This window comes from Halichoerus grypus, chromosome 4 (genome assembly GCF_964656455.1).
Source record: "Halichoerus grypus chromosome 4, mHalGry1.hap1.1, whole genome shotgun sequence".
Lineage (NCBI taxonomy): Eukaryota > Metazoa > Chordata > Mammalia > Carnivora > Phocidae > Halichoerus > Halichoerus grypus.
This window is the reverse complement of record NC_135715.1, coordinates 189,081,438-189,108,561: the sequence shown is the minus strand read 5'-3', so window position 1 is coordinate 189,108,561 and position 27,124 is coordinate 189,081,438. Positions and strand designations below refer to the sequence as shown.

At 45.9% G+C, this 27,124-nt stretch overlaps 1 protein-coding gene across 13 annotated transcripts in view; it reads right to left on the bottom strand.

Annotated features, from left to right (window-relative positions):
* AGAP1 (ArfGAP with GTPase domain, ankyrin repeat and PH domain 1) overlaps positions 1 to 27,124 on the bottom strand; it is a 524,718-nt gene that overhangs the window by 164,203 nt on the left and 333,391 nt on the right. For all 13 annotated transcript variants that reach the window (XM_078071496.1, XM_078071497.1, XM_078071498.1 and 10 more), the window contains one exon: positions 13,987 to 14,155. In XM_078071496.1, the coding sequence (XP_077927622.1) occupies positions 13,987 to 14,155 (169 nt within the window). The remainder of the gene's footprint in view (positions 1 to 13,986; positions 14,156 to 27,124) is intronic.

Below are 27,124 nucleotides of genomic sequence, written 5' to 3'. Positions count from 1 at the left end.
CCATTTGTCCCGACACCAAGCTCTCATCATCTAGGACCTGGCAGGCTGGCTTGTCAGCTTGCTAGCAAAGTGGAAGCGGGCCCTCCACGGGCCCACCATCTCCTCGAACACAGACCTCCTGCCCCTCCCCGTCTCCCGACACTGAACCCACAGCACGCTGTGCGCTGGGCAGAGTGAAGGCAACAGTCTGTGCCCTTAGGGGAGCTCCCATCTCGTCCAGCAGAAGGTATCGGACAAGCCCACATGCGGCCAGAACACAAGAGCCGTAAGGAGGTCTGAGGGGCAGGAAGAACAGCCCCTGGAAGGTTCAGGAGACGCTTCACAGAACACTGCAGATTTATTTTAGATTTCGGAAATGGATGCCCCTCTCTCCAGAATAGTATGGAAAGTCTCACGCTATCCCAGGACAACCCAAACTCTCTTCTGACTGACTCACCTGCTGTGAAGCGTTCACTGAACAGTCCGATACGAGCCTCTCTCTCCAGATTCCCGTCTTCCTTCCACATCAGTCCAGTTGGAAGTCACACAGACGTGCCCGACAGTGGTGCCAGAAGGCCTGGACGAGAACGCTCGCAGCGGCATTCCTCGGGAGAGCCCCGAACCAGAAATGGCGGATGTCTCCCCACCACGGGCGCCCCGTGGCATGTCCCTACGGTGGAATGCCACACACCGGGAAGGACGGACAGATGCTGACGCGGCCAGGGCAGGACGAACTTCACAGACAGGATGTGCGGAGAAGACCAAGCCAAGCACCAACGGCCGCGACCCCACCCAACCGTTCACCACCCACAGGTCCTGGGAGTGAGCGATCGGACGGCGACCACCCTCAGGCGTGTGTGTGTGTGTGTGTGTGTGTGTGTGTGTGTGTGTACGGACAGTGGGGACAGGTGGGGGCTGGTGGCCACCTGCTGCTTCCCAATCTGAGGCCGGGCCACCTGCACGCTTGGCTATCGGGATTTTGCACCTTCTTTGTGCGTGTTCTGTTGATACAACTTATCTCACCCCCCAAAAAAGCTAAAAATGGGTCATCTGAAGAGTCTGTGGATACAGAGGTCAGGTCAGCAAGTGTGAGGGACAGAGCTGAGGGGGGGGCGAGGAGACGGGGGCACCAGCACTGCGTCTCAAAGAGGGGCCCCGCCCGTCACAGTAGGAAGTACTGCTTCCATCACAAGGGGTCATGAAAAGACCTGTTTATTTGTCTCAGTATGTTTTCCCCAAATATTATCAGGAAAAACACGGTCGACTACCTGGCCTGTTCTGAACTCAGAAGGAGGGTTTCCTCAAATACCACATCTCTGGATCAGCTGGGCCCCTGGCCTTGATTAGCAGGGGGCGGCTATATTACCATGCTAATCCACCGAGTCTCAGCGCCATCTCCTTGATATGGATATGTGTGTGCTTACGGGCCGCCCTGATTAGCGCAAGCTTCCATGTGTCAAAAGCGCCAGATTCTTCCCAAAGAATAATTTTAGCTTTACTTATATCCCTAAAGTGTAAGAGTTGATTTGAAAAGGTACTTACCTCCACCATATGCTATTTTTCTTAAAACAATTTGCATTTCAAAGCGACTCTGGCATTTATATCTGAATGAATATCAGTATGTTGCCTGAACTGATCTCAAACGAGCATAAAAAAGATGCTGGTTTTCTATTGAACGCGAATGTTTTCATCCACCAAATGACATCAAAGACAGAATTCTTCTTTTAAGCTACAGGCTTATTACATAAAAAATAGCTTGCTCTGATTTTTAAAAATATACTCTGAAATAAGGCTTTTCATAGCATTCAAATAAAGATTCATCAACAATCATTTCTTTTAAAATACAAAATTTTGCTCACTGCACTTTCCGCGTTGGTTCATCTTTACAAACATAGCTTGGCCTTCTCAAAGGCCTAAAGTAGAAAAGGAATATTTGGCATTTGAATTATTGGTGAAGTAGCCTGCAGAAGAGGAGCAGTGCCTGGCAATAGGTGACAGGCCCCTAAGTTTCCAGGGCCTTGCGCGAGGGGGGCGCAACCAGAGAGGGTCTACGAGTGCCCCAGTACAACGCGGATGTTGGTTTCCACTGTGGAATTTTATACCTTTCTAAAAACAAATCGTAATTACAGCAGAGGATTGACAGGAGCTCCCCCTTCCCCTCAGAGACCTCTCCCTGAGAAACACACAGAGATTGCTTTTGGGGGTCGGTTCTCAGTCCTACCTGGCCTCCGATGTTAGAGAAGTCTGGGGTGCAAGGCTGCCTTGCAAACCTCCAGGAGCACAGACCCCGCTGAGCGCGCGCAGGAAGACCAGTTTTCTGGAATCAGAGCAAGGCGACCGAGGCTACTCTAACGGCCACACCACTTCCAAATAGGCCTTCGCCATCTGTTCGTCCTCTAATTATAAACCCAAAAAGAATATAATTCACAACACTACCATAAAAAGTGAGATACGGATGATTTAAGTACCTATGAGCAGGGCCGTTCAGGCACTATTTGCATTGGAAATCTGCCCTCCTTTTTGGCAATCAGGACTTGAGGCTAAGAGGATTTTTTCCAAGGACACAGTATCTTAAAGACGTAGGCGTCCAGGATCCTGCATTGTTACAAAATGACACTTGTTCTGTTAAGAGTGCGTTCAACACATCTACTATGGAGATAGGCATCGTGGTGCATCTCTTCGTTGGGATGTATTTCCACCCGTGCTATCCAGACAGGAGAGAATGTACGGAGTCCAGACCCGGCGGTAAAAGCGGATGTGATCACCACTACATACAACAGCGTGGCCGCGCTCAGAACTACAGTCCTGCGATCAGTTCCCACTTATTTCCTAAAATGCAGAAATAGCTCATTTTGTTCAGATTTCTCCCTGCTCTGATTATGATGTCCAAGTAAAAAAACAATGAATCGTTCTTGTTGTACAAACGTCTTTAAAACTTACCTTGCACAAATGACATCAATTAGAAGACTTCCAAAATCTCATGTAACAGATCAACTCATTATTGAACATGAGCATCAATTCTTCCTAGTGATGGCCACAGAAATGATGTAATTTTATATTACACTTCTTTCTTATGACTTCCTAACCCTCTTCACATGTTGTTCCATAATCTTTATAATAATTTTAGATACGTGACATCTTGCTGATTCAATGCAGACAATTCATACTGCTATTTTCCTACTTTTGGATAGTTTTGTTTCCAATTTCTCATTAGAGTAAACAATACTGCAAAGGACATCTTCTATTTAGACTCTTCCTTAGGATAAAATCCCAGGAGAGTCATTACTCAAACAGCATTAACGTCTTTCTGACTTGTGACGTATGTTGCTGATTTTCTGAGGCCATTGGCCAAAAGAAGATGAAACCGGGCATCTTGAAAACAATTCAGTTCGTGATTTGTAAAATGGATGTAACACTAATGATGATGACAATAATATGCCCCATGTGGCTGATTGGTATAAACATCAAATTGCATAAAGCACTTTGTAAACCACAAAGCCTCTGTGGATATTAGCTGCTATTAATTTCACCAATGCTGAGTTTACCTTTTCTCTCTAGTTTATTTTTTAATAAAAGCTTAAAATGGCGATAATGCTAATTTTGTTTGTCTTTAAAATCTAAAGGGTCTGAATGTCACCCTTATGTTTTTCTCATGCTGGGGTTTCCTCGTGTGGTCACCTGCTCACATCTGCGCTTAGCTATTGTAGAGGTCCTCGCAATGCGTGAGCCTACATGCACGTTCTCGAAGGTATCCTGAGCACCTACCATACGGACCTGGACAGTGCTTAGCACTGGGACAATGTGATGACACCCCTACCTCTCCAGGTCTTGCAAAATTCCAAAGTATTACGACCAGTTCCGACCAAGCTGTGAGAGGCACAATTTAATAACGGGAAAGAAAGAAATGAAAACGTGGTCTTGAGACATGGCGCAACCAGATGGCGAAGAAAGAAAGGGGAGCCGGAGAAGCCGTGGGCCTGCTCATGCCCCGCTGCCAGGCTGCTGCTGCATCCTGGACATGGATATAATCTGGTGTTCAGGACAATTCAAGATGAAAATATTAAGCACATCAGAAGGTAGGCTCTCACTTAAGCGATTATATTTAGAAATCAGTCCAAATATTTATTCCAAAGACAAAAGTCTGTGTTTTCCCAGTTATCCAGTGCAACACTCATCACTGTGAAAACCATGCCCGCTCTTTGCATCTTGCCCACTTTTACCTGAGTCAGGACACCTGCTCCTACGGACTCTGACGTGCTTACGCACACAGTGCGTACATCGGGCTCACCTGCCTACCACCTGTTACTTGTACGGGCTACGCGAACCAGTTTATACGGAATGCAGTGGTAACGAGGCATGGCAACATTACACAAAAGGAAAATAAAACTAAGGATTTTCTTTTAAGGGATGCCTGGGTGGCTCAGTCGGTTAAGCGTCTGCCTTTGGCTCAGGTCATGACCCCAGGGTCCTGGGATCGAGTCCCGTGTTGGGCTCCCTGCTCAGCGGGGAGCCTGCTTCTCCCTCTCCCTCTCCTTGCCGCTCCCCCTGCTCTCTCTCTCCTTCTCTCTGACAGATAACTAAAATCTTAAAAAAAAAAAGGATTTTCTTTTAAGCAACAAAATATGATTACAGTGTTCACATAGTAATGTTCTGTAAAACATAAAGCCCGAGGCATCCAAATCTTATCCTCTAGTTTCGTAATTTGGTCCTATACTCGCAACAACTACATCCAATGAATGCTGAGTTTCTTCCTTTGCTTTAGACGACAGTTCCAGCTTTAAAAGGTTCTTTCTCCTTTATATGATACACAAAATAGGTGTTTTGCCCAAAATCCATTTTGAGAGCAGTACCTTCATTATCCCCTTCAGGGAGGAGACCGCGGTGGTCACGTGGGCCTACGCTCGGAAGTGCTCACTTCTTTCTCTCCCTGCAGGTCCTACGAGGTCAGCTCTTACAGAGAAACTGCAGCCGTGGTGTGGAGGTGGGCTGCCTGACTGTGGTCAGGATGGCCTTGCCTTTTACCACTCCCCGGAATATTCCAGAAAGACAAATGTTCTCTATACACGTGGTGACTACCAAACACCGGGCCACAAGGTTTGGACATGGTGAACGCCATGCCTACTCTGAAAATTCTCCTCTGCCAGTGTGGGAGCGGGAACGCAGCAAGGAGGCCAATCGTGGGCTTGGCTCTTCACAGAATGGCTCTTTCCTGAGGCCCGTGACGGCACTCAGCCGTTCTCCTGAAGGCCGAGGTCCTCCTCAGGGCCCCTCTCTCTCCTCTAGCTCTTCCCATGCTGACCAGTTGTTGGTCCTGAAAGCATCACGTGAACAGCTGAGACACTACTCTTCACCAAGTATGTTTCTGAAAGGGGGAACAAAGTTTCTAAAGCAACTTTTATTTACTTAACCTGGATATCTGTCCCCACAGTGACAGACAGCTCAGTGTACTTAGTGTTTTAAATGGAAATCATCAAGATCAAGGTGCTTTTGTCAGTCTTTACAGAAAAGAACACCCCACTTAGGGTTCAAACAGTTGAAGGTTTCCTTAAACTGGAAAGCAGGCTTCTGATTTATCCCTGAACTCTTCCCCAATGGTCCTGCCCATGGAGTGCTGGTCGGAGGAAAGCAAACCGTGCTTACCCTCAACGGTCATCCCTTAGAATTTCACTTGGGGGGTGATGCTCAGTAGCACTGACTTAACGATAAAATAATTGTGAGGTCACAAAACTAGGAGAGGGTAACAAAGAAAGGGAAGTAATGGTCTCCACCTCAAAGAGCTCACAGTTTCAGGATGGAAACAACAGAAATCTGCCTAAACCTCAGTGGGAGAAACACAGAAACACAGAAACAGCAAAGCAATCAGAATGCGTTTCTCACAAAAGCTGAAGACGTCGCAATTCTTCTAAAGAATAGTAACTTTAGTGTCTTTTAGTTTCAGATGTAGCGAACTTCCTGATGTTTTGGGTCTGAAAGAAACCCCCCAAAATGTTTCTTCCTTTCCCTAAAAATAGTAAGTTATTAAACAGCCATCAAAACTACTCCAAGTAGACCCTGGTTCGTGGAAGCAGATTATCACGGGATACTGATTTTTGATCCTTTTTTAGCAAAATAATTCTCAGCCAGAGAATTTGCAAGCGTTCTACCAAGTGGCTAGAAGGGTGTTTAGCAGGAGCACCCAATCTATGAAGCAGACGATTAACGTGGCAAACAAAGTCCAAAGTGTGCCAAGTGTGCGACAGGAAGGGGTGACCGAGGCAGAAACGCAGTGAGAAACAAGGCCCGGGGTGCGGGGGTCCCCTGCCCAGCGGCCCACAACCCCGGAGGCGCACGTGAGCCATGCGTCTCATTCCGTGCCCAGAACAGACTCCGGAGTTATTAAAGTGTTTTCTAGACCGTTTGAAACTAAACAAAGAAAAACTTTGTTTCTAGGAGACAACAACGGATCCAGTTTTGATGTCGCGTTACTTATTTATTTATTTTTTAATAGCTATTACCACTGTAACAGCAGCTTAGCGGCTCGGCGTCTGCAGTGTGAGCAGTTTTGATAAACAGCCTCTGCGGGCCACACAACGGGGATAATGTATCCTTAAGTACCGCCAATGAGCTGCCATTCTGCACAGCCAATTACTTCTGTGCGTCTGTCACTCAAAGGAAAAATGGCTGAGCCCATTAGATCAAACCTTTGTCACTGTTCCTAATGCACTCTTAGGCCTCATTAATCTCCGGGACGAGCAACAGAGCCGCTGGTGTCTCATTGCCCCCCCCGAACAGGCCCACGTGAAGCCTCTCATCTCTCCCCCAAGTGCACCGCGTTAATCAAGCTCTCCTTATTACCCCAGTCCCTGTCACGGCGGAGAGCGCGCTCCCTCTTAAATGCTCTCATTATGACCCATCTTTAGAGCCGGCTAAGTGGAAAAAAAGAGAGAGGGAGAGAGGGAGAAAGAGGACGGGAGAGAAAGAGGAGAGGAAAAAGCAAGTCCGATCACATTAATATTCATGACAATAATTAGTATTCTAGGTCACTGAATATTCATGCTATTAGTTTGGTTTTTTATGGGTTTGCTGGATGTCCTGATTACTGAAGTGTGGAGGAAAACAGCATGGTTGAGACTTTAGATGTCAACGGCAGTTCAATACTCAAAACACATCGAGATCCCCGCCCCCACCCCCGGAAAATCAGCCTCAACCCTCCCGGCGGCTTTAATATTTTGAAACCCCTGGGGGCCCGAAGCGCAGGGAGGGAGGGAGAGGAGGGGGCAAGGTTTCCCGCTACAAAGGCCTACGTATGGCTCTGCTGAGGATAAAAACACAGTCACCGTTCCAAATACCCAACAAAGACACACTTTCGGGACAGGGAGGTATCTGGCATCTCAGAACAAAATGGGGCAGTCGGGGAATAAAGAGTCGGGGGGACACGGACCGGGAGCCCGGTGCCCACGGAGACCCCGGTTGGTCCTGCAGAACGCCTCTCTGCCTGCCGCTCCCACCACTGCAGGGGGAATGCTGTGGGGGGTTTACTGTGTCTGACCCACGAGGGCCGCACACAGGCGACAGGAACAACAGTGCCTGGCATGAAAACAATTCATGCAAAATTTCTGTCCCCTCTTGCTTCCTTTTCTTCACCAGTGACAAGCACAACTAAAACGATGGATTCCCAATAGAATCCAGAGACTTGCCCTGGGCCGCCGGGCTTTGCAAAGGTGCGCTCACAGAGCGAGGTAGGTACATTGGGCCACCGTAGCAAGGAGGATGCGGATGTTCATCCACACAAGGTCCTAAGATGGGGAAGGTGGGATTCAATTTAGGGTTTCTGCCTCTCAAGGCCCTTCTGTGGACCAATACGTTTTCCTGTTACTTAAATGTCAGCATAACGTTCAGACCTGACACAACTCCACATTCCATCATGGGTGGATACAATTCTAAACCAGCCTGGCTGACAACTCATGTCAGAAAATACTGTGGGACATCTGACTGTCTTCTCCGCAACTATGCCTGAAATAACAACCGGGTGGATTCTCTAAAATGTTGCCTTTTTTTTAAATATATTTTTTTAAAAAGATTATTTATTTATTTGACAGAGAGAGACAGTGAGAGAGGGAACACAAGCAGGGGGAGTGGGAGAGGGAGAAGCAGGCTTCCCGCTGAGCAAGGAGCCTGATGCGGGGCTCGATCCTAGGATGCTGGGATCCTGAACCTGAGCCGAAGGCAGACGCTTGACAACTGAGCCACCCAGGCGCCCCTAAAATGTGGCTTCTGATTAGAATGGCGATGTAGGTTCCAAGCCAAAGCAGGGGGAGCGGCAGATACGCGGCAGATACCTCCATGGACATCCTGAGTGAGTGACCTTGGAAGAAGCAGGAACTGAACCAGGCCTGAATAAATATCCCCCGGATTCTTCTTCTTCCTCCTCTTTCTTGCTGGAGTAGATGCTTAAGTAAATTTTTCAAAAAGTTGTTTGTTTCTGCATCCTTGTACATCACCTAAAAAAAATTTTTTTTTTTTCCTATCTTCATACTTGATTGATAGTAGTTTGGCCCTGCATAGACTTCTGGGTTCAAAATGATTTGTCCTTAGAAAGGCATTCTTCCACTGTCTTTTAGCATGTGGTGTTTGCTCTGAAGTCCACAGGCCGGAAGAGTTCCCTCTCGGTAGGTAAGCATGCTCTCCTCTTTCCTGGGATGCTTTCCGGGATTCTGTCTGTGTTTCCAGAGCCTCCTCTCCCCTGAACTTGACCCTGAGCTCTTCAGATGGGAAGACATCAGCATGTCCTTCATCACCTCCAGCGTGCTTTCCTTTGTCACAGGTACGATCACCAACAGTATCCTTGGCCGTGTTCTTTATAGCACTGAACCTAGCTACTGAATTAAAAAATTTTTAAATTTTTTCTTTTTTTTTTTTAACAATTTTTCTTTAATTTTCAAGGACTCTTTCTCCCCAGGTTTTTCATGTAACCTTCGTTTCATTTTATGAACACAATAATTAGCCTCTTAAGTCTTCCTCCTTCCCCACCTCGCACTCTTTCTTATAGGATCAGTGTTGTTTATCTTTGTTCCTCTCATTTTTACTGTTGGTTTCCACAAACGTCTTGGCTGCGTATTTGTGAACGAGTGCCTGCAGGTCCATCAGGCAGAGGCAGGGGCTGGCCCTGCAGCCTTTGGAAGGCGCGTGGTCCATGCTGATGGGGAGGTTTGGTTTACGTCAACAGTGCAGAGCTCGTGGGCAGGCTGGTGCACTTCAGTGATGTCCCTCACGGTCAGAACTGCCTTTCCTTGCCATTTCTTTCTGTCTCTCTGTGTGGAGGTCTGAGCTCCCCAAGCTGCTCCCTTCTCTTTCAAGCATCAGCATCCACATGGGATTGGAGGCAGGGACACCAATGGCCGGCTCCTCCTGAACGCGTCCCTCAGCTCACCGTGCCTGCCTGTCACAGCTGCCCGATGGAGCATGGGGCCGCCCCACCTTCACTGCGGCTCTTCTGCTCTGCATAACTTGTGGGCCCCAAAGGGAGACCCGGGCTCAGTTATCAGTACACAAGGCAGCTACTTGGACAACGTGTTTTTCCTCCTCTTCCCCAAGCCCAGGGCAAAACCTGACATGTAGATCATCACATTTCTAGCATTTCAATGTATGAAATGTAGTCAACATTCCAAGACTGGTGAAGCAAGGCCCCTGAAGGGAGGACCTCGTACCCCCCTCCCAAAACTCCAGAGCACTAATCGGGGCTGGACATACATACAGCCGACCCAGTAATGATGGTTTCATGAGCAGTACAAGAAGCAAAGCAGTAAGGTATCCAAAAGTCAACACTGACATACAATTAGGTATTGTCATATTTGAAATGTGAGATGCATTATGAGCATATACTAGAAAATCAAGAGAAACATCTGAATAAATATTCCCACTAACAAGAGTTCAGTACGATGACTGGATATAAAAAATATAAAAATCACGAGCTTTCTTATTTCTTGCGAAGTAGATGAGATAATAAACAGCTCCCTTCTCCCCCGCCCCTCTCCCAAAAAAGATTAGCCTCACATTTCATCAAAAATTATAAACTAACAGAATGGATTGGCACAATACATCTAAATGAAGAAAAGTGTTAAAATTTTACTGAGGAATATATATATTAGGTTTGAATAAATTGGGCAAGACTTGTGTTCCATGACAAGAAACTCAATATAGTAAAGATGTTAGTTCCTCCACAATTAACTGATAGATTAAAAGCATTGCCAATTAGTCACAATGTGATTATTTTTGGGGGGAAGGAGGTTTCAAATTACTCTGAAGTTTATTGGAAAAAATAAATGAGTGGCAATAGCCAAGAACAACAAGAAAAAGAGAGTAATATTACTACCAGATATAAACTGAATCATAAATCTAAGACACTGTGGTAAATCCATATATGGTAACACAATGTGGAGACAGTAGGTCAACTGAATAGATTCTCAAGCCCAGAAACACAGTGATTTCGATTAAATGAGTTCGGTGTATAATAAAGGTGACACACACAGTCATAAGTAAACAGTTCAACAGAGAAAGGAGAATTAGTAATCTATTTGAAAAAGGAGTTTAATTAGATTTCCTATTGTGCATAATTGACCCAAACAAATTAAAGGTAGATTAAAGGCTAAATATTCTTAAGAAAGAAACAATAATAAAACTGTAAAACTCAGAAATACATATATATGAATTGTGATCTGTTTTCAGGATTATTAAAGGCCTTCTAAATATCTAAAGTAGAAACTGCAGAAGACTTATGATTTGATTATATGTATATATTCTTGATTACATATTAAAAAGGGAAAAACCTCTATATGTAAATAAGACCATAAAATTTAAAAAGCAAATAATAAACTGGGAAAATACCTGCAGAACATATTATAAAGTGTTAATATCCTTAACATATAAAGAGTTCTTATATACCAATAAGAAAAAGATAAACACCCCAGTACAAAAATGGGAAAAGATACATCTAAACAATTGCAATGTGAGAAATACCTGTGATCAACAAGCATGAGATGGTCAACTTTAGCATTAACTGAAAAAATCCAAATAAACAAAGCATGAGGTATTTTTAGTATAGATTCCAAAAACAATAACAGCAATGCTAGCAAGTGTGTGTGGGTGAAGTGGGTACTCACTTCAGAGATGGAAGGGTATTTGTATAACAAAACCCCTCTAGGAATTAATTTGGGAATGTGTACCAAGAATCTTATAAACGTTTATATCCACTGACTGAGTCACTTCACTTACAGACATTTATTCTAAGACAGTAATAAGTGTAATACACAAGGATTTAGGTACATGCACGTTATCATGTCTATGTAAATGAAAAAGTTACTAGACGGGAAGGCACAAAACACTGATCTAGTCCAGTAACTGAGATAAGAAAACAAATAAAAAGGAAGAGCATAAAAAGAAACATCTCCATGTTAACTTAGACCTCCAGAACAAAACAGCAGAATTCAAATGAGCTGAGAAAGAAGAATACAGTTAAGTAGCATTTGGCAAACAGCTCTAAAATAGCTAAAATAATACCTAGTTTTAGGTCAAAGTCCACCACTTAAAATAATATCAACGTACTTCAGGTTAAATTTGCTGCGTTGGAATTCTTCATGTGAGTGAGCACCTACGAACAAGTGGACGGGGGGTCACCATCCCATGACGTCACCTGCACGCAGAGACGAGGATGCCATGTCCCTGAGCACCGCCACGACCACGAGGCACTTTCTTTCCCCAAAGTGGCACTGTGCTCCTGTGGTCATACCTCCGTTTCCCTACTTGTGATCTAAAGAAGATGAAAAATCCAGCAGGCTCCCTTTAAGAGGAATTAACTTGGCTGAGGGTTGGAGGAACGTGCCGTAATCAGCTGAGCGTGGGAGCAGGGAAAGGGATTCGGCACTGCCCCAAACCCTCCCACCCACCCAATGCGAGGGCATTCAAGAGAAAGAAATGGGCACTAAAGGAATGTTCCTTTAGCTGAGGCCCAGGACATGAGCTACTCCACGCATATGATAAGGTTACGTGGCATTTTGTATTTTCTGTTTACCAAACGTTACATTTTCCTGAGGAAAACAAGGGGCAGTTCAGCACCAAAGAACACAAGTCTCAAGATTAAAAAACTCAAACTCCAAACATTACATATGCAAAACTCCTTCAAATCACTGAGGCTCTTCCCTCATTCTCGTCCCTGGCAGACTCCCATCGTTTCTTTACACCCAGCACAGGCACCCCCCAAGCCCTGAGCCTTGCCCCACCTCCTAGGGGAGACTGGACTCATCACCCCTGGGCCTTCAGGCCCCCTTATGTATTCGTACCACGACCTGCTGCAAAGCCCTGCCTTTACCTGTCTGCTGGTCTTTCTTCCCCACCAGAGGGTGAGATTCTCGAGAGTAGAGATGATGTCTTAATCTTCTGTGTCCAGGACCATGGGCATACATCAGAAATGCCATAAATGTTTATTGACGTGAATAAATAAATGGATGGATTTGGCATGGTGGGTTAGAAGGAGAAGTGGAAAACTAGCTGGATTTAAGGTGATGGCCTTGTGTATAAGTTCTGGAGATCAGGGTCTCCACATCCACAGCATACACAGTTCCTAGCACAGGACAGGTGCTCACTAAATATTTTTTGAATAAATTAATAAATAGAAAGTAATGAAGACATCAGCTTTTCATTCAATACAGAACTCCCCGCCCCCCCCCCCCCCCCCCGACCTACCCTGGGCACTTCTTTTCTCTCTTCCTATTTAGCACAACCATCCTGAAAAGGGAAATTTGATGTATGTCTTGGAAGGAAGGTCAGCAGGTCGTAGGAGACCTTATCACCATTCTGGAATGAACTGATGTCTCCCTTAGCAGAAAGCCCAGTTTTCTTTGGATTTTTAATAACAGCTGATGTTTATATTATACTTTATGAGCTTCCCAAAACTTTCATATGTGTTATCTTACCTGTCATCACATCTCTGTGAGGTAGGCAGGTCAGGCAAGATCGGCCTAACTGACCGAGTTAGTGGTCCAACGCCACTTGGTATCATGCAGTAGAGCCCCAGTGGACCCCAATTCTGGCCCCTTTCTACTACCCTGCTTTCACCAACCAATGCTGTGTATGGCACAGAGCCGTGGGGTCAGCACCATCCCCCTTTGAAAGCACCTGACACCTCAGAAGGGGAAAAATGCAGCAAAGACCTACCCCAGAAAGTACCAAAGGACAGTAATTTATTTTGAGAAGAGTGGATGTATGTCAGAGAGAAGAAAGGGACTTTTTGCTGGAGAAAACAAATCCGTGTGTGGAAGTGTGTTAGAAGGAGGACTCAGGCCTTTTCTCTGATAAGTAATCACTCGAAGGTCAAAGCCGGAGGGCAACCATTTGCAAAGATTCTTTCACAAAAATGAACCATGGCGTTTTGAATGGCCTGCAATTGCACACCAATGGCCAGAAATTTCTAAACACATCTAGATTTGAGAAAACACTTTTCTCTGATCCTGAATTAAAGAGCAAATTCTCCTTTCAAAAGAGAATAAAGAAAACTAAAGTTCTGTCAAAGAATGACATAAAAGTTACAATATAAAACCAAGAGAATTTAAAGTTGAGATCCGACGGTTTCCTTTCAATCTTGCTCCAAATAGCTGTTCCACTTTCATCCACCACTTGGTCACTACAGATACACACCAGCCCGTGATACTCTCACAACTCATTTACATACTTTAGATGGCCCTTAAATCCTCAATCATATGCAAAACTCTACTTCCAACTACACAGCTCTGGGAAGACCTCGTGGTTGGTTTGAGACCGTGACTCAAGATGGCGCCACATGCTACCAGGCGGTCCCAGAACCACAGGCAGAGGGGAAACGACCACCCACAGAAGAGAAGAGGTTTCTAAACCTTAATGTACAATGTTAATGGTTCCAACCTCACTTCACCTCCGAGGCTCCACACCGTCCTGCAACCAGCCGCATCTACTGCTGCCGTCACAATGGATTCTTGCGCGCGTCTGCCGTAAGCTTACCTGAATTTGGTGAGATGTGTAAACTGCTCATGTCCTTGGACAGGCCGTTAGTTTTAGGGCTGGAGATGGGCGCGCAGGCCGACGTGGCTCGGGGTGGCCTCTTCCCTGGGACTTTCACAGTGGTTCTCAGAAGATCAATCTCTTTACCATGAACGTTCTGCATGTAATCCTGTTCAAAATGTTAAACATCCAAGAGAGATTAAAAAGAAGACCTTGTACAATCTAGGACACAAGGTTCTATCAGACACCACAAGCTGCAATCCTATGACCCTTCCACTGTGGCAAGCACTTTAAAAATAATGAGGTTTTGATCTGTCAAGGATGGTGGCATCACCAATATACTGAAATCACAGCCTCTGTGTCCTGAACTAGCCCAGACCCTGGAAATACAAGGAGACACAGGAAATGCTTCCATCGGGTGGATGACACACCAGCTGGAGAAAATAAGTATCCATATGAAATCATATTTTTTTAAACTGCTGCTTATTACATGGCACACTAGGACCCCAGGATCTTCCTCTAAGTTTCAGGTAAAATTCCATGCAATAGGAAACTATTTTGTAACAACTGTTGTGTCTCAGATGCCAGTAGCACTAAGCACCTAGACAAGAATGAAGCTGTCGGTGGGAGCTCAGGTGGAAACTAAGTAAAAGGTCAAGCATTTCACTAAGGACCAGGAAAATGTCCGAGAGGTTGGTGGTATGGTGTTGAGAAAACACGGAGCTCACGGATGGATGTGTAATAGCTGGGTGTGTGAAAAAGAAAGAACATTGAGTAAGTCTCGTACTTGAGCATTGTGTTTCTCCAAGTGGTTCACTGTACCCAGAAAAAGTATCTTGCTGTTCTCTTCATGCTGGAGGTGAATGACCAGCAGCTAACAGGGAACCATGGGGAAGCTAAGACAGTGATAGTCTCGGTGGAGGTCACCTGACAACATTTAAGCGTGGAGTAAAACAACCCCCAAGGATTGGTCGCCGGGTGGGGGAATGGAGGAGGCAAATGACAGCCAGGGTAAGGGGCCTACTGGTGAATTAGGAATTACTGGACCTCCAAATGCAATTTTTGGGCAAGGTGCCCTCTTGCCTCTGTAGACATATTAAATGGACCTCACACATTAAGAAAGGATGTATTCGAAAACACTCTTGGGTAAGTAACATCTCAAGTGTTTTAAGACTAAGCATGAAATGAAATAAACACATTCCTTCCTTGGCAGAATATTGGTAGATTCCTTTTAGAACACAAAGGAAAAAAGCCAATAAATGTGTGGTTAGTATAAACAATTAAGTTCTTAGTCCATGTAATTTCAGAACTGCCAAATGAACCAGCCTGTGGGCTGCAAGGGACCCAGGGAGGCTGGAAAAGTGAGCTGTTTGCTTGTAAATGCTAACCAACATTCAAGAGATGCAGAGAGAGCCAGAGAAAGTTCTAGAAGCAAAGTGTAAGGGACAGAAGCCCCAGCCTGTGGGATGAGGAAAGTCAGCCTTAGTGTATCAAGGAAGCCTGAGGGGGCCAAGAGAGTGGCAGGGAAGCTGAGATGAGGATCCCAGTGGCTTCTGGGAAGTAGGCTGAGGATCTTTTAATTGTGGGAGAATGTTCACGTTCCAGCAGGTGAAGGGGTTGGGAATCAATTTCGGGTTCATCAAACAGCAGGATGACTGCTGACAGAAGCAACGATACAAAAAGGAAGCAGAAGCACAAGATTCCAGCACAGGGGAAGGAACCCAAATGTGGGACCTCAGGACGGAGAGTGTAAGAAGAGGTGTCTTCTCTCTGCCATCAAAAGCAGAGACTTTACCCCGCTACATAAGCACTTGGCGGGGGGGGGGGGGGTCACATGGGATCCAACCCAGACTCAGGAAAGAGGGTGCAGGAATTCTCAGCAGAGGAGGAGGGCAAAAAGAGAAACTCCAGAATGTGAGTGGCCACGGTGGGGGAGATGTTCTGATGGAGAAACACACAACTATAGAAGATTCGAAAATCACCAGCCCAGGAGGAAAAGACGCTACAGGGTCTCTAGTGACTTCCTAAGGAGAGAACTCAAATGGCCAATTCTTGGTGCAGAATGAACGCTCAAACGGCCATGCAAGGCTGGAGCCAGGAGGAACATAGGACCGAAGACCACTGGAGAAAGGATCTGGGGCTGCACCTAAGGGTGGGCAGATACAGATCAGCTCTTCACTGGGAGTGGGGAGGCCACTGTCAGCAGTTGATAAACCATCCAGAGAGATGTAGTGGGGTCCACAAATCTGCTGTCAGCCATGGCAGCCAGGAGCAGAGGCCCCGATGCACCCTGACCCCACAGGACAGGCTAGCTGGCATTCGTCTCTGCCATCTTGACAGACCCAAGACTCCACATGGAAGTCAAGGTGCTTGGGAAGCTCCCCAAAATATAATCGACCGTGAAAGAGCTACAGTTTTGAAAGGATGTGGACCAAAGACAGAAAGTTATTACCATTAAATTAGACTGAAGGATAAGACAGACTGGAAAAATTACAGGGAACCTCATGAATGAGCTTGGGGTGTTGAGGATGGTGAACGAAAAGCACAAGGGAAGTGATCCTTGGTTAGTAGGGCTGAGGGTCAAGGTCATTTACAGAAAAAAAAAAAAGGTTGTTCTTAAACATATTTAACTTACTCCCATTAATATCCCCCGAAAATAGGCCAACCTAAGCTTCGTCACCGAAGTTAAGGCTTGTAAATAATGAATTCATTCTCGCATAGTAACTCTTTCAAAAATATCAACTTGCTATAACTTTCTTCTTTAATGCCAATTCTTAACAAATTAAAATACAATAACAGGAGTGTAATTGAGCATTTATTGCTTATGGGCTCTAAAATGAGGCTAATCAGATAGTGACTAAAGCCTCAGCATGGGCTCTTTTAATAGGCATGTTTTAACATACAATAACCAGGATATTTTATTCAAAATTATTGTAGAAATTGTACCAAGTGTCTGCTCTTTGGATTTGAATGCGGCAAGGGAACACATTTATCTTTGGCTCAGCATGGGCCAGGGAATCTGTTTTCTCGCTTGAGTTAGGCGCCGAAACTTCAGAGGAACTAGATCTAAAAAGAACCAGGATATAAACTTGGCAATTCTTACAGTGCAAGCCACTAACATTTTTATAAACCTTACAAAATGCATTTCCTAATCCATAAAAGCCCTTCAACGTGGTGCTTCAGAAACAGGTGGAATGCAAAGGCGCACGTATGCAGCTTCGAGTTTCCCCCAAGAGAAACGACGCTGAGTTTTCTGTTTTTGAAAGAACCCAGCCTTTTCATCTCTCCCCAGCTTGGTACTTGAGGAATTAAAGCTAGGACCACTAACCAATGTCGCCTCCTCAGAAGTGGGACGCGCCACCCGACGGGTCTGAGGTAGGGACCTCGCTGGGGGAAGTAAAGACAGCAAGTTGATTTTGATATGCAAATGTTACAGACAGTACCCTTCTCCTGTTCCTTGTAGAAAATGCTGATCGATGATAAAAGGGGAAAAAACCCTTTAACAAGGCATGAGGGTAATTCAAAGCCAAGTACTTTTAAACAGCACTTAACAAGTCCCTGGGGCCCACTCAAGAGCCAGGCCCCCCAGAGGTGTCATCTCCTGCCCCTCAACAGCTTGAAAAAGTAGTAATTGCAAACCTATTTGCATTTTTCTTCTCAAGTTGTCCATGCTCGTCGTGCGGATTATTTTTTCCAAGCAGGTGCTGGAGCAGAGGGACCCGCTGCTGAACGTGCCGATGGCTCGGGCACGGTGCACGGCGTCCCCCTGCAAACCCACTCCTGCACCTTTGCCATCCCTTGTTTTTTACCTCTCGCTCCTAATTATGTTGCATCTATTGCCGTACACTTAATTAGCTGCATTAATGTGATTTCTTTTCACATAGTCAAGCAATTAAGAGCTATGATTGAGTTTCATTCAATTAGCCTCAACAAACATGCTAATTGATGTCCCAGATGCAAATGAGGTGCAATGAGAGAAACCTGCTAGCAATTGAGAGCCGTGTCAGAGACCCACAGCAGCTTCCAGCTTGCTGACAGCAGCACAGCTTAACGCGGCTCCCACCTTCTGGGGGGCTGCCTTCAGAGAGGGCCGTGGAGTCATTAGCGCCGTGGTGTACGGGATCTCTCCGGATACGGAGAATTAATTGATTTGCGCCTGTACAATCTTGTCCTCGAATCTCACGGTCCTGCGTTACCAGGACCTAGAGGCCATCGACTGGCTAACACGGTGCTTGGGCAGGGAGAGTAAGCCCTCACCCAAACACCACATGAGGCTACTGGAGCAACCCAGTTCTCCCCAAAACTGCAGAAGGAAGGGTGTGGAGGTCTTGGCTTGGCCACCCCAGAGCCCTCTCCGTGCGTGATGGCCTATACGGTTCTCAGTAAATGGTGAGTTCATCTTAGTCAGCTCTGGGGCATCTGGCGCTTGGACTTAAGCTCAAAATACAGCAATCCATCAATAGTCCCTAAAAATACTCTTACTATATTGATTCTCACTGCCTCCCATCCCGGCGTTACCTTTGGCTGTCTGCTGAAAGATGGGTTTGCTTGATGTGTTCACGGGGGTACCAAAAGCAGTTAACAAGATCTTAAAGCCAACCCCAAATGCAGAAATGGTATGACTGGCATCTCGGAAGGAGAGCATCTGAATAAAACACACGGCTTTGCGACTCTACTTTCTTCTAAGTATAGATAATGCAATCAACACCGCTGTGATTTTACACAGACTTTTTAAACAGTATGAAGACTCTTCATTTCATAATTAAATGATGGAAAAAAAATCACAGAAATTTTTGTTCCAATTAGGTTTTGTTCCAGTTAAGTCCTGGTTTCTAATTGTACATAAGTGCTTAGAAATGTAATATATCAACACATAATACATTTTGTCTAGGTTAGATAATCATTAGCACAAACTGATACTTGCCATGGCCAATATATTGGATTTTTCCTCTTTGCATGACCTAGCTTGGCAGTCCTCAAGGTGTGGTCCCTGATACCCTATCCAGGGGTTCACAGGTTCAGGGCTATTTTCAAAACATCCCAAGACACTGGTTTGCCTTTTCCAGAGTTGAAATTTGTTTTTATGGTGACTAAAACTGCTAGTTCCAGAGCATATACCCAGGCAGTGGAACCAAATTGTACTAGTCCCTATTGTCAGTATTCATTGCCATGCTCTCTAAATAAAAACAAAGTTTCATTTAAGAATGTTTTTGGGGCTCCTGGGTGGCTCAGTCGGTTAAGCATCTGCCTTCGGCTCAGGTCATGATCCCAGGGTCCTGGGATCGAGCCCCAGGTCGGGCTCCCTGCTCAGCGGGAAGCCTGCTTCTCCCTCTCCTTCTGCCGCTCCCCCTGCTTCTGCTCTGTCTCTCTGTCAAATAAATAAATAAAATCTTTAAAAAAAGCAGTTATTAATTCTTAAACATTTCAACCCTGAGTACATACATGTCTTCTTAATTTTCCGGGTAATGACACGGCAAGCACGCGTGAGCGTTGGTGCCACACACGGAAGGGGATGGGTGTCCCACAGAAACACACTTCTGCAGTTGTCTGAGTTGCAAGTTGAACTAGTGCTTTTTTGGTGGGACCCATTTTTACTTGAAAGAATGACCACGTCAGACATTAACTATGACTATTCTGTTTTGGGCCCTCGGCAGGTATTTTCTTGAAAATGGCCAACGTGAGCACTGCAGGGAAACCAGTGGACAGTATCTGTGGCTAGTGTATACTCTGAGCTTCTAGTGAGGATGAGAACCTTGGCAACTTGTATCTCTCACCATGAGCTTGACACTTTCCAAATACTGATGTTCTTTCCTGACAAGATGGGCGGTGATATAAATGAAAACAGTTTCTGGATATTATATGATGAAAAGTGTCACCATTAGGAAAGCTGCATACCTCAGTTAAACAAATTTTTTTCAATTATTTATTTATTTATTTGAGAGAGAGCGAGCATGCACATACACACACACACAGGGGGAGGTGGAGGGAGAGAGAGAGAGGGAAAGGGAGAGAATCTCAAGCTGACTCCATGCCGAGCACGGAGCCCAACGCAGGATTCTGGATCTCACAATCCTGAGATCAAGACCTGAGTTGAAATCAAGAGTTGGATGTTTCACCGAATGAGCCACCCAGGCACCCCTAAGCAATGTTTTTGAAATGACACATGCATGGTGTCACATGGAAGGATGAAAGGTCATTCAACAAGCAAGACAGTACAATGGATCTTCACTGAGCAGAGAAGGAAACAGTGAGTGATACTCTTTCAGATTCCATGCTGCATTCCTAAGCTATAATCAATTGTCACATGTTGCATTTCGATAGAATACCCAAAAGGAACATCCATGATGATTTGAATGGTTATTAGAACATTAGAATTAGAATACTTAGAATTAGAATTAGAATTCTCCTCCCGCTTCCAGCTAAATACCTATATAAGGTGAGGTTCTTGATACACTTCAATCAAAACAATGTATCGCAGAAGACTGAAGGCAGATGGCAAGTATGACAAGCTAGCTCTCTTTTATTAAGCCAGGTATCAACGAGCTTTGGAAACAGTAAGACAATCCTACTGTTCTCAAGATTTCCTTTCATTGTGGAAAATGTGTTTTTCATAAAAAGGTTATTTATGAAATAATACCACATAGGGCGGTGTATTATTCTTTTAAATAAATTACGTGAATATTTCAAAGTTTTCTTAGTTTTGATTTCTAACGTGTTAAGTATCAATTAGATATAACCCACAGATGGGGCGCCTGGCTGGTTCAGTCGGAAGAGCATGCGACTCTTGATCTCATGGTCGTGAGTTCGAGCCCCACTCTGGGTGTAGAGAAGACTTAAATAAATAAAACTTAAAAAAGAAAAGATATAACCCCCAGAAACAAAAGTCCTTTAGGATTCCTCAGTTATTTTTAAGTAAAGGAGTCTTGAGGCCAAAAGGCTCAAGAACCACTTGCCCAGTTCAGTATTCACAAGATGGCCAAGGGCCATGAGCACGCGACAGCTTCACGCACACAACTGGGGGAAGGGAATGAGAGCCGGGCTTCTGCAGAGATATCAGAAATGTTCTTCAGATTTGTTTGTCTTTTCCTGGAGGAAAGGATTGACTCATTCTCCCGATTTTCACTGTACTTCATGAATGTCCAGGTTCAAAGAGGAACAGTAGTTTGTGTAAGTTCTATTTTTAAAAAATCCTTACTTCTGGGCTTGGGAAAAAAAAAAAAGTATGTAAGAGAAGCCATTGTTAGATGCACTGCTATTCCCAACTCCATTTAATACTATTTTCAAAGGAAACTAATCTATAAAGACACACATAATACCGTCCATTCAAAGAGACCTAAGCAAATGTGCCCGTCCAACATTTCTGAATAATAAACAATAGCCTCATATACAGTCCCAGGCGTGGATGAAACTGACACCCTAAAAATACTATGAAAATATCGTAAAACTAGGAGAAATCTTCTGGCCACGTCCTTTCAGATCACATAACTCAAAGAAGACAATTTCTCCTTCTCTGCAAAGGACCAGTCACAATAGCAAGGCAGGAGGCAGCTTCAAAGTGGAAAACCCTAGGAGAGATGATTTTTGTTTCCCCAGACAGCCAACAGAATTCCAGGGTTTCACTTTCGGGGCTGCCTTTGTCAGGACCACTCGACCAACGCTTGTACGCGCATGCCCACGTGACGCACGGCGGTCGCCCCAGGAAGAAGGTACCCACTGCCTGGGATAAACGCAACAGTTACGACAGCAGACTCGTTAGTGAAGAAAGGCTTTACTGGGCCCAGTGATCACGGAAGACCAGGTAGATGGGAAGGCCGGGGAAGCAGCACGGGGGCCGGGGTGGGGGGCGGGGCGCGCTTCACGCACCATGGACAGCTCCCACGCAGAGCCAGGGCCAACCTCTTGAGGCCCCTCTGCCGGGGAGCATCCAACACGTGTGGGCTGAAGTCCAACATCAGCCCTGGGGGATAGGTTATTATAATATAAATCAAAACAGCAGAAAACTCCAAATTGAATTATGAATATACCTTTTGCTTCCTGATTGTATCTGTCTTGACTGACCTAGGATATTGAGCTTTACACTGCAAGAAAGATTTTCCTCATTTTAGGTTCAAATTGAGTATTACCCAGTTGTAACCCATTCGTGCTCAAACCCAGCCCGTACAAAATGAATGTGTCGGGTATGAAAATGGCTTCCTGTCTTCCCAGTCACTGCAGGCCCCTTCCAAAGGCAAGCATGAGTGAAATTTCACTGCGATGAACTTCAAGGAGCCGGCACTGTTCCCTGGCCATGAGTACTTTCATAATTAATTATGGCTTGAAACAACTGGACCAGCAGTTAGACCTGGGAAGTTTTGAGTGAGATAGGAATGTTTGGCATAGCGATATTAGAGACCTGAAGCTCTTTAAAACTTCAGACTCCTTGGGGTGAATTCGCTAGAATACACAGCTCTTGAAGAAGCAGGTTTTTAAGCCAGAAGAGCACACACAGTCTGTCCTTGGGGGGCACTGATGATCACTACGCCTTTTTCTCTGCCATTTGACCCATGCAGGACAGAAGCCTCCCTTATCCATTGTTGCCCACCAGTGCTGAAGGATTTCTCCTCATGCTGAACGCTCACCACACCTGTTTGGTTTTTTTCCTGAGGCACTGCTTTTCCAGGAGTAACTGTCTCCCTGATGCTACTGCTGCCAAGTGGTTTGATCAGCTTCACGTTCAACGAAGAGCAGTCAGCTAACGTTCTGATTTCCTCAACCTAAGAAGTATGCAGAGGACCAAGTCAGCTTCCTTCGGGCCAGAGGACGGCCTCGGGGACCATGCCCAGGACCCAACCTCAGGGTTTCAGGAGATGTGGGCTCGGCACATGCTACTTAATCATTCCTGGTCCCCGCTTCCACATCTTTAAAGACAGGGAGATGAACAGCTCCCGCCTTGTGGGATGGTTCTGAGGATGGACGGAGACCATATGCCAACTGTTTACAAGAGTGCCAGAGCCCTCCCCAAACGACAGCTCTTCCTACTGCTGTCCAGTCTTTGCCCTCTGACTTGATGTGGGCGTGAGGGGTGACCTGCCAAGCGACCTTTCACTTCCCAGCACAGGAAAAAAAAATTGTGTCTCCGCAGACGTCTGATATGTTCTACTTTTTATTTTTTTCCCCCTCCTCTTTCCTTCCTTTCTTTTTTCTTTTCTTCTTTTTTTTTGGTGGGGGAGGCATGTATATGGTAGTCAGACATTTTTATTGCAAAATGCCGTCTGGAAAAGATGCAAAACAAAATTGCTAAAATGCAAGGGAGAAAAATACGGGGGAAAAACAAAAGGCGCCCTTCCCTTTGCTTATTGAGTTCAAAGGCATAACACGCAGTTCCCTGCAGCAAACGGGAAGCTACACTAATTTTAAAGCCGTAAAACGCCATCAAGTGCCCTGCGGGGCAGGACTACACTGAAGCTAGTGGTACCTAAATAAGACACGGTTCATTTACTCCGCAGCTTAGCCTAATGTAATCATCAGCGGATTTTCGCCTAGAGTTGTAAGAGGCAGAGAGCCGACGCGGCCGAGGTGGCACTCCCAGCCATCGGGGGGGCCGCCGCTAGATTGCTGTTGATTAGAAAATTTTTCAGTTTTGACAAGCACTTAATGAACATAAATCGCACCTTGATTGGTTTCCATTTGGGGCCACAGGCACACCTGAGAAGAGGCAGACCCTCCACCTCCACCTCTCTCTTCCTAGCAAGACCTTCGCGACAAGCCAGCAATTGGGTTATGAGCCACAGAGGAAAATATTTATAAAATATAATAATGGAATTCAATCTCTTGGTAGAAGTGAAAGAAGATTTCCTTGCAACCCCCCACATCCATCCTCTCCCGCAGAGAGTTCTCAGTAGTGACTTACTGTCTGGGAAGAAAACCAATGGGTTTGATTTATTTACCTTTTTGCAAGAACTCTGGCTACAGTTAGGAAAACTAAAAAGACCAAAAATGGAAAACAAAATGATACAGATTGGGTCAAGGGACGAACTATCATGCTGTGTCCTGATAAGACAATGTCCCATCGACTCTACTAGAAGCTTTAAGACTCAAATCCGCAAGCTACATGGTTAAATCTGCATATTTACAGAAACACACGAATACACTATACTATTTTTTTTTTTTTTAGAAAAGAAGGCAGAGGGATTTTTTCAATGTAGAAAAAAATAGGTTAGGTAGGATCTAGGGTATTTGATGGTTTAGTTTTTATAGAAACATGAAGACTTTTTTTGGTCTGGTCACGCCCTACTTACACACACACCGTGTGATCAACGTGGAGACAACTTGTACCACAGTGAGCTGGCATTCTGGCCATTTTATTTGAAAATCTAAACACTTTACAAACCCTGAGGTTCTATAAAATAAACAAGAATCTCCTTAGGCAGAAATAAGACTTTGATAAAGAATCTAAGTTTTTTTGTGTATGTGCAAAAGATATGAGTTAGTAGTCATTCTTTCTAACAAAAGTTGTATATAATTCCCTGAAAATATTTACACTACCTTGCTGGGATCATTCCATGGACTTGACAGCACTAATATTCATCACACTGTCTGAAACTGGGTGAATGCCAGAGAGAGCTCCCAGGTCGCCCGAAGCACAGACGGGACAGCCTCCCCAACGCTCGGAGGGCTCCTGACAAACCCGGGGCAGTCTATGGAAACAGGGCCGGGTGACCTCTCTCATACCACATGGGCTCCTCCCTAATTTGCTCTGCTCAGGACTGCGCCCAGCAAATTCCCCAGTGGGTCCTGGTGAAGATTGGGCATCTTTAAAATTCAGTTATTCTCTATAGTTCTCTATAGTTGTAGTTTGGACGATAAAACCCCAAGCTTCTAAGGGGCATCTGCACACCCATGTTCGCAGCAGCATGATTCACAACAGCCAAGAGCAGGAAGCGATCCAAATGTCCACCCATAGATGAATGGATAAACAAAATGTGGTGTAGACACGGAATAGAATATGATTCAGCTTTCAAAAGGAAGGAAACCCCATCCTGTGCTACAACATGGCAGGACCTCAAGGACATTATGCTGAGTGAAATAAGTCAGTAAAAAAAAGACAAATACTATGATTCCACACACCTGAGGAACTTAGAGCGGACAGATGCACAGACAGTGCTCCCCAGTGGCTGTGGGGAAGGGGGTGGAGACTTAGTGTTTCAAGGGGCCAATCTTAGTTTTGCAAGATGAGAAGGTTTGGATAAGAATACACTTCACACCACTGAACTGTACACTTAAAAATGGTTAAGATGGTCAATTTTATGTTGTGTGTGTTTTACCACAATCAAAAAGACAAAACCAAAACCTTGAATTCCTCTCCCACCTTGGAGACCTTTCCCTCGATCTCTTCTTAGAGCGAGCCTGGATATGGCTGTGACATAGTTCAGTGTCAAAGCAGCAGGAGGAGCCTTCCTCCTCCTATGATTTTGGGAACTGCAGGCCTGCAGGTGTGAGGACAGCCTGAGCACGTGGCCAAATCGTGCCTCATTCTTTGTTCAGCAAGATCTCGCCAATGCGAAGGACATGCAGCTGACAGGATCCCTGGAGGTGTCTGCTCCAAGGGACTCCTGGTCTCGTGGGTGACTCGGGCCATAGGATACGCCAAGAGAACAGAGAAATGATGGACACAGCAAGGGGAGGGGAGGGCACGCACGGCAGGTGCACCCCAACAGGCCTGGTGGAGAAAACCCCACAGAAACATGCCCTTTTCAAGACTTTGGGGGAAGGACGAGCAGAGTCAGTCTGGCAAGGAGGAGGAACAGGAGAGGGCATTCTTGGTGGAAGAAGCCACCAAGTGTTAGGGCCCGGAGACCGGAGAACATGGCAGGTGCGAGCAGCTAGAAGGAAAGTCCAGCCGAGGAGGGACATGGTGGGTCAGAGGCAGTGCGCAGGGCGGCAGCCGGCGAGACCTGGCGGGTCCCGTGAAGGGGTGAGGGCTCCATCCTGCGCACAGTAGGGATCTTCTCCATCATCGACACATTTAAAAGAATCAAGTGGAGAGAAGTAAGTAACAGTAGGATGAAAAGTATATGGAGAAGGGAAAAGAATCACAGGAAGAACTGCCCTTCTCTGCACAGCGGACAACTGCTGAGTTTTGGAAAACCTGGTGGGCAGGGCGCCACGCTCGCTGAACGGAGCAGACAAGCAGGCCTGAGGTCAGGGAAGGGGGTGCTGGGAAATCACCTGTGTCAGCGGGACTTCTGAGGTCCTCCTGGATGAGTTCCCATGGAGGACGGAAGGCGGAGACCATCGCTACAGCAGAGGAAGAGAAGCAGCCCACAGAGCACCCGGAGTCACGGACCTCGAAGGCGCTTAGTGATCCCCACAGTGGGCTGCCAAATCCCGACGCGCCACTGGGCTCCATCCCGGCCACCGCGGTGTGGAAGGGCCCTGCCAGGCCCGGAAGTCACGAGTGCGGGGTCCCCCCTGAGCATCAGAAAGAATCAGCACAGGACGCTGATGGAACCCGTCAGACATGAAGGAAGGAACGAGTTTTTAGATGGACGGAGGTGAGGATGTGCTGGAGGCCACAGAGATCCACAGTGTGACTTCCTTCTCTACATAAGACAAAGTAGATGGAGTTCTGGGCGTGTACACGGATGGCCTAGGTTCTCACGTGACTACACAGAGGTGTGTTTTTAATTCACTCTCACGTCCGCTGTTACAAGATGCCTGAACGCCTCTCTTGGGAAGAGGCAGAGCATCAAGTGCGATTGGAAGCAAACGAGATCTGGACACGGAGCTCCTGGAGGGGCTGCTCCCCCCGTGGGCCCGGGAAACCACTCTGGTGGGACAACTGGACAGCGGTTATTCCTGGGGCAGGCCGAGAACACGCGCCGACTCGGGGACAAGGCTTCTACCCCAAACTTCCCAAAGCCCCACCATATCCCCCTACACAGTCCCCATCACAACAAACTCGGGGTTTTTCTGCTGCCCCAGGGCTGACGCCGGCCACTCTAGAAACTCCCACACTGTTTTCAAACTCAGTCCCATCTGCCTGAAACAGGCGGTCAGACCAGAACAGAAAGGTTCACTTGTAGCCAGAGTTCCAGATTTCTGCTCCTCAGTATTGACGTATTTTCCTAATCCACTTTAAAATGGATTATTTGGGGAT